The sequence below is a fragment of the Chelmon rostratus genome, chromosome 9 (genome assembly GCF_017976325.1).
Source record: "Chelmon rostratus isolate fCheRos1 chromosome 9, fCheRos1.pri, whole genome shotgun sequence".
Classification (NCBI taxonomy): domain Eukaryota; kingdom Metazoa; phylum Chordata; class Actinopteri; order Chaetodontiformes; family Chaetodontidae; genus Chelmon; species Chelmon rostratus.
In genome coordinates this window covers 7,596,802-7,609,232 of record NC_055666.1, presented here as the reverse complement: position 1 = coordinate 7,609,232, position 12,431 = coordinate 7,596,802, and the positions used below count along the sequence as shown (strand labels likewise).

At 43.2% G+C, this 12,431-nt stretch overlaps 1 protein-coding gene across 2 annotated transcripts in view; it reads right to left on the bottom strand.

Annotated features, from left to right (window-relative positions):
* Window positions 1-869: 869 nt before the first annotated feature.
* The window catches only part of LOC121611355 (serine/threonine-protein phosphatase 2B catalytic subunit alpha isoform-like), a 35,864-nt gene continuing 24,302 nt past the window's right edge, over window positions 870-12,431 (bottom strand). For both annotated transcript variants that reach the window (XM_041943896.1, XM_041943895.1), the window contains exons 5-13: window positions 12,165-12,310; window positions 10,507-10,646; window positions 9,149-9,226; window positions 7,242-7,336; window positions 6,752-6,877; window positions 6,072-6,149; window positions 5,818-5,902; window positions 5,407-5,504; window positions 870-1,448 (exon numbers count right to left, since the gene is read on the bottom strand). In XM_041943896.1, coding sequence (XP_041799830.1) covers window positions 1,270-1,448; window positions 5,407-5,504; window positions 5,818-5,902; window positions 6,072-6,149; window positions 6,752-6,877; window positions 7,242-7,336; window positions 9,149-9,226; window positions 10,507-10,646; window positions 12,165-12,310 — 1,025 coding nt within the window. In that variant the 3' untranslated portion in view covers window positions 870-1,269. The remainder of the gene's footprint in view (window positions 1,449-5,406; window positions 5,505-5,817; window positions 5,903-6,071; window positions 6,150-6,751; window positions 6,878-7,241; window positions 7,337-9,148; window positions 9,227-10,506; window positions 10,647-12,164; window positions 12,311-12,431) is intronic.

The following is a 12,431-nucleotide window of genomic DNA, read 5'->3' as shown; positions in this document are numbered from 1 at the left end:
TCTTCTTGTTGTCTCGGCTGCTGCCTTAACCAGAAGAGTCTGTTTCCTCTGTGAATTATCATTTCCTGCTTTTTAGGCCGGAGATTTCCGGCCGTCACTGCTGTTTGGTAGCAGACAGAGGGATGTAGAAGGAGAATGAATAGAGTATGACTTCACATTTCAACCCCCCCCCCCCGGCTCCCTCACATACACAAAGCATCCTACTTCCACTATACTGCATCTTGCATCTTGTGACCATATGCATTAGATGTGCAATAAATCCTCTCTATGTAACCTATATACACGCAACAGGTAGGGAGACACACTTGCTTTCAAATCTGATCCGGGCCCAGCTTCGAGCCTTTCCCGAGAGCTAACTGGTCTGCGGCCAGAGTTTTGGGGGGGGCATCCTCCACTTGACTTCAAGCGGAGGACGGGTGCAGTGCAGTGCTACAAAAGCAAACGGGAATCTCCTCCCGAGAAGAAAAGGACAGCGAGGGCTCAGATTAGACTGCAGCTGAGATTATCTCCACACATCTCCCGGCAACAGATAAACCACAATGCCACACGTCGAAAGTTGTCTCGCTGCTTCCTGGCTGATGGCGAGATCCGCTCGTGTATGCAAACGAAAACACATTTTCAAATATAACCGCACGGACATTTACATGTTGAAGCATGTGCACGCACGCAGGCAGGCATAATCCACGACCCTATAAAATCAACCAATCACAAGTTTGGTTCCACTTCCTGCTTTGGGATGCAAACAGGAAAAAGAAGCGTACATATCTTTTATGCCCCAACCCCACCCCCTGCAAAAACTTGACCCCCGCCGACGACAACACACACCACCGACACAGCCACGTCATGCTGACACGGTCAACCCACTGGTGATCCCCAACATACACGGTGAACAGCAGCTCCTCCTGTCCTGCCTGGGGAGTGTTCTGGTAGTTTCGTTCCTGCTGTTGTGCAGGTACATGGGAGTTGTAGTTCTCTAAATAGGGCCGATCGGTTCAGTGAAGACACTCAGCCTTTGGTGGTAAAGTCCAGGTACGCTCATGCCTTTACATACAGCTGAGGGCAACGGGAGAGGGGTAGGTAATCATGTGTGCATGTGCGATTGCATGTGTGTGTGATGTTGTCTGCAGCCTATTCCGTGTGTGTGTGTGTGTGTGTGTGTGATGCATGTTTCTTGTGTATATATGCCTATGTACACGAATCTATAAATATGGTACCATATCAGAATTGTAACTGCAAGTATGTGTCTGGGCATGTGGGGGTGTATGTCCATCACTGTATATTGCTGTTGCTGTCGGTCCCATTGGGCTCTCCCATGTTCATGCGGCCCATCGACAGGCCCACGCTGTTGACGGCGTCGCGTCGAGGAGGCATCCTCTCGTTGATCCGGTCCAGACCTTTGGCCTCCTCGAAACTGCTGATCCGATGCTGCGGGGAGAAGCCTCGGATGGCTGCGGAGACAGGCACGCACCCACACACACACACACACACACGCAAACAAACATACATGCATGCACACAGAGTTAATATTTAACAAGACATTTAGTAGAATCTTGTGTATCCAAACCCCTGGGAGCTTCGAAGGAAATATTCAGAGCACTGAAATGGATTGAAATTCCAAACCACATCATTTTACTCATTTATGAAATGTGAGTGTGCACACATTTCCGAAGCATTCAGTTTGGCTTAATTCACCGTTGAAATGCTTTCATTTGAGGCCACCAGCAAGAGCATTTCTGCAGTTTTGACCCTGATTGTGCTCCCTTTAGCAGACGGGCTTTTTTGGTTTGGATAAACAAGGTTTTGTTATTTAGGGACACACAACATACGTATAGGGTTCATAGACCAATATCCACACACATCAGCCAACGTTCATCTGTGGTCTGAATGCTGAGCTAGGATTAGTTTGACCTCATGGCTCACAGTGAGTATAACAGTCAGTGCGACCTGGCCATTGATCCTAGATCAGTAGTCTGAGACACCTGGTAGATAAGCCATTATGAGACACAGAGTATGGAACAAAGCACAGCAGCACAGAAGTGGTCTTTCAGAAGACCTTGAAACACGTTTAGCCTCTGTGACGAGTTTTTGACAGTCAGCCGTTTGTTTGAAACTCTTTTCATCGGGCATAGTTACCACTTCCCTATTCATTTTGGAACTTAGTTGGAAATGTTCTTGATAATGAACTTTGACACAATTCCTCTTCCTCAGAGTGTTCACTGAAGATTGTGCTGGTGCACTAAAAAAACAATTTCTTAAAGGGGCACTCACACTGATTCTACACGTGCAGGTCAGCTAACTAGCTACAGGGAGGGTGTCAACAAACTTATCTGACTCCAAATGATTTCAGGAATAGTTTAACTTTTTGGGAAATACGCTCATTTGCATAGAGTTAGGTGAGAAGACCGATACCTCTCTTGTGTCTGTGCGGCAAATATGAGGCAAATGACAGCAGGTTATTAGCTTAGCTTAGCACAAAGACTGGGAAGAGGGGGTCACAGCTAGCCCGTCCAGAGGTGAAAAAAAATCCACCTACCAGCATCTTTTTAGCTCATGAGTAACACGTCGCATCATGCTTGTTTGTTCCACACAAAAACAGAGTTATGGTTTTATGCTGGAACTATTTCTTGGCAAAGCGACTTCCCACAAAACCACAACTTGTCATTTTTACATGTATGTTTGTGTAGGGATTAAACAAATAACATACAAAATGTTGAACTATTCCTTTAACTGAAGTATGCGTTGCAATGTGGGGTTTTAGAGCTTAAGAGACAAGAGCGTTTACCAAGCAGGGAGGGTTCAACAAGATCTACTGGCTGCATTACGGGACATGTGAGATCCAGCGTTTTTTTTGGAGGTTGACCCAAACTAGGGGTTGAACGTCAGAACATGTACGACTCCACTGTTTCAACTTTTTAATATGTTTTTAATGTGTCTCTTGTAAGACCCTCAATTTATCGAAGGGCTGTAATAAATGACTGGAATGCCCCTTTAATTCAGGCTCAGAAAGCAGATACAGATACAATTAAGGATAAATTCATTTCACCAAAATGAAGAAAAACCTTTACAGGTGATGCTTTGAGCTCAGCTGAATGGCAGTCTCTGTGTGGACAGATGCTCCTGTAATGCTAAGGAGGTCTGTGTGGAGAGATCGCTGCCACTTTTGAACAACGGCTACTGTCATACTACCTTTGCACACATGCAGTATGCCGCCGTGTTAAAACAGCGGACATCTAACACCCAGCTACAAATCATACTACGCAACAGAAAAACGAAACATAAGAGATACCCATAATTTATTTGCTTGAACAAATTATGGACAGGAGCTCAGGTAAGGCAAAGACTGCGCTAAAGGTACAAACACAAAAGACTACAGTCAACTAAAGCGTGCAGATTAATAACTAAGCCTGTGGACACAGGATATAATACACTGAACACAAATAGCATGACCACAATCTGCTCAGTAGCACAGAAGAACCTGACAGACCTGTTCATGTTTGGATTCTTCCAAATATGAAATTTGCATGATTTGGATGCTTATGCCAAATTGATAAGTTTCCTGATTCTCTTCTTTTTCTTTACATTCATTCTATACGTATGGTAAACTCAAGGTTAACTTGCTTAACTTGTCACAGAGATGTCAATCAAGTCCACTGGTTTTCTTCAGCAGATAACTCCAGCGTCACTACGTGACCCAAGAACAGGACCTCGATCACACCACCCGTTACCACGTGACTGACGATCTGTACTTATTTGCCGAAGAAGGTCAAGGGATATGGTTGAAAGCTCAGTGAAAAGCTGAGTTTTTCATCAGATTAAGTTCTAAGGATTGGTTTGTAAAATTAATACAAATGCTCTCTCAGCACTTTGTATTAATCTATTTTCGTCGTCGCAGGTGACTCTTGCTCTGCTGCAGAGAAACAGATTGATTGCATGTTTATTTTCTACAGAACTACAACACCTACTGTATGACATATGAAGAAAAGACTGTTAACACACTGCAGTCTATAAGAGGTCTGAGAGACCCTGGCAACCTTCACAACACCCACTCCCACCCACAGCCCTGCTCTTCTTATGTGTGTGTGTGTGTGTGTGTGTGTGTGTGTAAGAAAAAGCTGTGTGTGATGTATGGATGTGATGGATGTAAATAAATGAATGCATGTGTATGTCAGTGTGTTAGAAGAGGAGATGTTTCCTGTTTCCCAGGAGAAGGAAAGAGAAATATCTGTATGTTTTGTGTTTTTTAATGTGGTGGCTTCAGCGTGCGGCGGTTATAGGCTTTTTTGTGAGCGCTGATGTGGTTAGAAGAGCTCAGTGCATCGTGGGTAAGGAAAATCTATGACCTTATGAGCATGGGTGGCTGAGAGCGCAGCCATGCTGCACACACACACACACAACCACACACGCACACACACACACACACACACACACACAGTGAAATGAGTGGGATTTTACCTTCCGCGTCCTTAACTGTCTCGATGGCTTCTATGGCCTCAATGGTAGCTGAAGGATGAGCAGAGATAAGAGAAGAGAGAAGTAGACAGGAAGAGAGAGAGGATGACAGAGTCCGAGAGAGAAGATGTAGAGCAAAGAAAGAAGGAGGAGAAGAAGAAGAACGGAGTGAAGGCTGAAACACGCTTCTGTGCAGGTGCGTGGAAATGTGGCGTAAGGACGCAAACAATGCTGACCGCGGCTCACAGGGAGCCTTCAAAATCTCAGCTACATGTTGGCAAATAAACACTGGTCCAAAAAAGCTAAGCCCCCGAACTTACAAAGAAATACGAAGAAACAAAACAAGAAGTATTTTTTCACATAGTCTGGTTCGGTAAATTCAACACGGCGGTAGTCTCTTGTTGTATCATTAACGTCATGTGCAATTTGTGTTGGCTGACACTGATTCGAGTGCGTAGGCATGACGCTCGCATCTTTGCAGACTCAGAGGCATGTTTCAGGCTTTAGTCATGTGAGGCCCTCAGAGCAGCACTGAGACCATGTTCAGAGGGCACCTGGTGTTAGCAGTAGCTGGTGTTAGCTCACACACACCTCACACACAAACACTTCCACTGTCTGTCTGGACGTGTCTATCTCTTTGCATTACTGTCCCTCACTCTCTGCCTCTCTCTCACGCACACATCCAACCAGCAGGCTGTTAGTATCCTCAGTGCCGGTGAGGTGAGGTGGAGAGTGAGTGAGTGAGTCAGTGAGGCAGAAGGATGAGAGGAGAATAACAGCAACAGAGGAGGAGAAGAGGGAAGAGGGCAGGAAGGAACCAGGAGATGGTCCAAAGCAGATATTTAATCTGTGTCTGTGTGGACTCGTGTGTGTTTTATTTCTGTTTTTGAAGGTGTGTCCAGGGTTCAGTTTGACAGTGTGTGTGTGTGTGTGTGTGCAGGTGTGTGAGACACTCACCGCTCTGCAGGGTCTGTTTGCCTCCGGACAGCACTCCACTGGGCAGCATGCCTGTAGGGGTGAGTCCCTTCAGGGTCAACACGTTCTCACTCTCCTCCCTAAGAGACAAAGACAGTGTGTGTGTGTGTGTGTGTGTGTGTGTGTGTGTGTGTGTGTGTGTGAGAGAGAGAGAGAGAGAGCATGTGATAAAGAGAGAATTACAGAGAATTACACACTTCCCCTAACCGCGCAACTTTGAACACACTAAGGCATGCTTATAGACTGAAAAACTGAAAGTGATAATCTGGTGACTGCTGATTAATTTCTGCAAAGGTTAAAGGAATTACAGCATTTCTAGGCATACTATACACACACACACACACACACACACACACACACACACACAGTATGTACAACCAGAGCCCAACCCACCGTAGAACAGAGAACATTTTCGCCATCTTCCCAATGGCTCGAATCTTGTTTTTGATCACCTCTTTCCTGGCTGCAGCTGCACTGGCTGCAAGAGTCAAACAAAAACTTGTGACACTATCATTAAAAATGATTTGCCAAAAAAGAATAATATTGTAGAAAATGCAACTGCTGAAAAACATTTCAGTTCTATATTTATTCACACTAACGTGGGTTTGAATCTCATTGCTTTGATGTTGGTGTTGAGGGCTTCTTACCATCGTAGATCTCCTCTCCGTCGTTCATGAGCTCGTCGTCAGAGCAGATACTCAGGACATTGACCAGCATCTCGGTCACTGCAGGACAAACAGACAGAGACATGCATACACTTACGGGGGCCAAGAAGCCAACCATCGACCGCAACGTCCCCCCGGCTCACGCCCAGCTGGGGACACTTGTTGCATGTCATGCCCTGTCTCTCTCCCTCCTCTCTCTCTACTGGTGCTGTCCAACAAATGCATAAAATGCCACAAATCTGACTAAACTCTGGTTACCCACAAGTCCCTAATCCTGTAAGTAGGGGTTGTACACCTTTTTAAGCTGATAGAATTGCTATTTTTAGAAAATATTAAGTGGCACTAGAACCATAGAAATTACATAAAAAGGATCTTACCTTAAAACTAAGACATTTATAGAGATTATCCCTTGTACTGATTTTACTTTAATTGTGTTTGCTGATTAGTGTCCACAGTTCAGCTGCCTTTTAAAAAGAACACACTGGGGTATTCAACTCTTCAACATTATTGATGCATGCCTGGTAAAAATAGAAGATGAAGATGATTGCAGTGTAGACCTTAAACCACTGTGCAATGAATGCACATATACAGTTGTTTTGCTTGTGTGCACAAACCACAAGGAGTGATGACCATATGATGTTTAGATCGTGTGCATGTGATACCCTTTTCTCCCACGAAAGGCAGCGACCAGGTGAAGACGTCCATGAAGTTGGGCAGCCAGTAGGGGTGAGGAGAGCAGTTGAACTGGCGGATGTTCATCACATTGTTCTCATACTTCAGCACCGCAGCTAGATACAACACACACACACACACACACATATATATAGACATACATATATCAGCCCTTCCACTTAGGTCAGATCATCAAACATCATGTTATACATACAGTTAAACCAAAAAGAGAAATGTTATTTAGTTTTAAAATGTTCACTCTAATCATATAGGGGAACACTTGCTACTAATATGCATGCTAATAAGCAAAAAGTTAATGGTGAATATGTGTACCTTAATACAAAGTGTTACCACGTTCGGTATACTCATCTGTATCTATCACATTCTTCCACAGATGATAGTGTTTGTACTGTGTGTGTGTGTGTGTGTGTGTGTGTGTGTGTGTGTGTGTGTGTGTATTTGTGCATGTGTGTGTCAGACCTTTGTTGTTGTAGACATCCAGGTAGTTTGGAGCAGAGAAGATGGTGATGAGGGAGGGGAAACCTGTAGTCTGACTCTTCCTGTACATACGATACCTAAGGAAAGAGAGACAAACAAGCCGCCCACGTTACAGCTACTCAAATAAAAAAAACACATTGTGGATAAAAACCAAGGGTTTTCTTCTGAGGTCTTTAAACCAGACAGAGACTGTTTGCAGGCGAGACAGCCACGCATTTAAAAACAAATGAAGAAGGAATCTGTGTGGGCAAAATGACAGGATAAAGTACGAGTGCCACTGAGCAGGGTACAGAAAGCCCACAGTGTCTGAGTGAAGCTGCCAGCACATTGAGATCCTTAGGCCCAGATCTAGTGACTTAGTCACAATAAAAACAAGTCTGGATGCAACTAGCTTGATGCATGCAAAGAACCTCTAGAGATTAAACATGATAATGAACACAAGCACACATATTTCATTTGTACCCACGAACGAAGCACAAAAGCCGCCTCTACAAGCCAGGTCCCTTGAGGAAGAACTAATTATCAAATCAAGAATTTTGCTTATTCATTATAAACAAATATAATCTAGGTGTCCAGCAAAATGCGTTGGCTGTTTTCTTATTAGAGTGATGTTCATATTGTCTTTTATTAAGCTGCTCCCAGTGCGCCAGTGCCCTGTGTTGCTTTGTCATCATGTCAGTATGCAGTCACTGTCATCAGCACAAGACTGTTGTTTGTTGTTTTGGTCTTTGCTTGTTTGCAAATTCTGTCCAAAGCTGGCTGTATCTGACCATGAGCCAATCACGCTCTGTATCAAACAGGCTCCTGATTGGCTGCCCGCTGGACTGCTCTACCACAATGGCACAGACAAACATTTCTCCCTGCAGCCAAATATGTACATTGTACTACCGTTTACAGCATACTTGTTTTGCAGTTAGTACACAAAAAATTGACATATTTAGCCATATTTATTTTGACAGAAAACAATAGAATAAGTTTGCAGTGGTACTGCGATTTTAAAACGGAGCTGGCAATTAAACTTCACAAAGAGAAGCCAAATTTTTCCAGGATTGCAATGTTTTGTTTTCGTTTTTTGCTGCTGTTTGAGGTGCTCCTGAAGCAGTTTCACAACTATCCTCAATTAGGTTTAACCTTATTCAGCTGTTAGCATGTCCTCCTTTTTCTTTATTGTTGCAGAAAGTGTTTTTCAGTGTGCAGCCAGTATGAGAAAACCTGCTTCGAATCAGTTCTGTCTCTGCACTGCTGCTCTTTCACTGTCGCTTTTCTTGACTAGGCATTGTCTAAAAGTGTCAGCAGTTTTAAATTATTATACGCTATTTCATCTATTTTTAAGTACAGGCACATAAGTACAAACTATTAAAATTCATTTTCGCAGCCTTTGTGCAAGTGCACCAAGACCCACGGACGATTACCCAGACTGCCCAGCTGACAGACAAAATACTGTTAATGGATTCAACAAACAGCACAACTCAGAGTAGTGCTGCCTTAATTGCTGCATTATATTTAGAGGATTTACACTAAGATAACAGATGCCAGGAATGGATTTGTGGGTCAGAAAATTGTGTTTTCCCCCCACTACTATATTTAAACAAGTAGTGCAAACCTTACATGGCTCTTTGCCTTACACCACTCTCCTTTCAAGAGATGAGTTAGTTAACCTTAATTTTGTTCAGCCTGTCGGTGCTCTCCGTGAACTCTAGCAATGCTAATAACACAGCTGGAGGGTAACAGAGGGAAAACTGTGGAACTTCTTTTGATGTAATGAGCAAATTCCCAGACAAAGAAAAATAACAGCTCGGAACACGAAATGTCAAGGTAAGCCATTAAATTAAATGGTGCTCCCTTTTAAGCCGAGAGGAGGACTGAGCCGTGACAGTCAGTCAGCTTACCCAGCATCCTGTGCTTCATGCGCTCTGATGATTGACAGCAGGTTGTTGGTCTGTAGGAACTCGCACACTGCCGGGTAACTGGGGACAGAGAAAGAGACACAGAGAAAGGGTGAGAGCAAGTGAGTGCAAGAGTGAGGCAGTGGAAAAATCATGAAGGGGAAGACATATTGAAAAAGAGAAAAAAAACACACTACATAGCAAACATATTATTTATTATTATATCAAGACTGTTGTAAACCACACAACAAATGGAAGTATTGTTATTTACTTGTTTTTACTCTTGTTTTCATGTTTGACTGACACCAGCAGGGGGCATCAGTGAGTGTGAGGCAGGCCTGAGCAGGGCTTATGGCCTCCTTGGTGCTGTGGGAGTATACACTAGTTGGTCGATTGATGCTGTGTCTGCTAAACATAGAAAATTGCTGTGTTCTCCACAGACTACAAGTCATAACACTGACTTCTACACGTGACGAGCACAGCTACGGCCTCACCAGCGCTCCATCTGTCTTTCAACACCAGCTCCCCATCTTTACAGTCCTCCATTTTTTTTTATTTCCATCTTTCATCTTCTACCCCTCCACCCTCCTCTTATGTTGCTCTCCTTCTTTCTCTCACTGTATCTTAATATCACTCCATATCTGGCAGGAGTAGCCAGTCGTCATAGCAACAGAACCGTGCAGTCTCCCTGGGGATTGTGGGATATCGTTTCATGCTGAAACAGAACTGTGTGTGTATGTGTTTGTGAATGTGCTGTGTTTATCTATTTCCTAGTACACTGAATATGTGTGTGTGTGAGAGTGCGTGTGTAAACTGGCCAAGATTTTCTGCCTCTTGTACAAATCCCAGTGATTGTTATTGGATCTTGGATGTGGTGTAACCATACAGGACGCATCTCTCTTTCTCTCTTCTCATCACCAACATCCCAAACCAATAGCTTGAAGTCCGCCTAAAACTTATTAAATTCCTGATTTGTAGATGAAAGTCACATCTCGCTAACGGCAGGCGATCACAAGGAGTCCAGATCATTAAAAAGCATGGATGGAGGCTAACACAACATAGACAGGAACACATTTCAGGATCAGTCTTATTTCTGGATGCATGTTTCAGCTGCTAATTTCAAAGAATATTGTTCCTAGTGTGTATTTTTGATCTCTGAACATTGCATTCATTCTGGCCTATTTGGACTTCTGGTTTGATCATATCTCTGAGCTTCATAAGCACAGGTATCTACTGTGTCAAGGTTACCAGACTATATTCACCCACATTTTCTTGTAAAACACACCATTATGACTCTAATGTTAATAGTTCTTTTTGTTGGGGTGAACATGGAACTTGCAAGACATCATTTTTTCTTGTACCTGTAGAAATAGGAGCAGCCTCTGACTGTGTTGTGACCAAAGTACTCCTGGGTCTTCTCGTTGCCAAAGTCTTCCAGGGGGTCGGCCCACAGCAGGTCGCACATGGGCCCAAATGCTGGGGGCTCCTTGAACCGGTCCAACTAGGACGCACAACGAACACACACACACACAAACACACACACACACACACAAACACACACGCAAATATAAGCTTAAAGAAACACACACAGACAAAAAGAAACCCTCACACAAACACATATCAGATCCACGTTTTGTAAAGTGATATGGACCATACACACACACACACCAAATGCACCAGCACATATAGGATACATCAGAAGAGAAAGAAAGGCAAACACATAGCACGCACAAATGCACACACACACACAAACACATACTGTCAGAGCAGAGCATCTCCATGGCAACCCTCACCACACAGGAGGGAGAAGATGTCACACCAGCAGATTCACCATGGAAACACTGCCATTAGATGAGGAAGTGTGTGTCCTCATGTCTCTGTGTTCATGCGTGTGCCTTTGTACTCAGTATTACTGTGAACTGTATACACACAGCATGTGTGTGGGTCTCGTTCACTGGTAGATATACTGCTTCCTTAAGGATTCTCTGCATTTCCAGTTCAGGTGGGTATGAAGGCATAAATAAGAGTTGGTGCGTGTATATGTGTGTGCTAACAGATGTGTCTGAGTGGTGCACAAAAGTCGATAACATGTAAACATAAACATTATTTTTCCTCGCATACAGAAGTGTGACAAATGCTGATATTATGTATACAGCAGTAAATACAGAGGCTATGTTAAGGAAAAAGGGAAAAACTTTTCAGGCTGGCAGGCAAACTATCCACCATTTAGAAAGGTTGTAATGCCTTTAATTCATGCCTTTTTATGCAGAACCAAATAATACCTTAAAAATGCAGATAGTTCTCTCAGCCTTTGCACAGAATTTGGAGAATGAAAGGGGAAAAGGGATCTACCAACATAAATGTGTTCTTTCAGCTTTTTGTTCAAGAAAATAAAATGTACTATGCATTCCAGGAGTCTGTCTTTCTTTCTACTATTAATATTTGTATTAGTTAAAATAATACATTTTAAATTAAATGAATCTAAATATACGATTTAAAGGCAGTTAAATTGCCCCATACTGAGTTCAACTAGAGAGCAAATATGCTAGGTAGCTTTAGCAGGGTTAGCTGTGTCTTTTCTCCATTTAGCTAATTCCCCATTTAGCTGAATAACAAACTGATTTATCAAGATGCCAGTTCCACAAAACTGATATTTTTCATTTGCAGGCAGGGGAAAAATTAACAAGTAAATTTTGTTTAAGCTTTAAGGTGATGAATGTCGCTTTCATATCACTACAGCTCTCTTACTTTAGCACTCTTGTTAGCTGTCTCGCTGTAGTTTAGCTAGGTTTTTAGCTCTGTTTTGAAATTACTGTAAATTGTAGTGTAAATTTACAAAGCTGTTTTCTCAAACATTATAAATATCGATCACATTATATTTTCAAATGTACATAATAATAATACAGATGTCAAAGAGTCAGATTCAGGTCTTCAGACCAAACATGTACTGTAGTTGTACTGTGTTTTGCCTTTGTATTGCAATGCAAAATTTTGTGTGTGTGTGCAACTCTTATCGTACCTTCTTGATGTCGTCCAGTGTGTGGATCTCTGGTGAAAGCCCCCCATGCACACACAGGAACTGCTGGTTCATCAGTGCTGCCAGGGGCAGGCAATCAAACGCCTCCATGCAGGAGTCGTACACCTGCTCCGAGTACTTGATCTTACCTGGGGGTGTTTGGAGGAATGGAGAGATATTTCAAGACTTAGGACAAAGAAGCGCCTGAGTGTGTTTTGACATGCTTTGAACAGCCACCGTCCCCGCAAACGTACATTCTGTCCCTGTCAC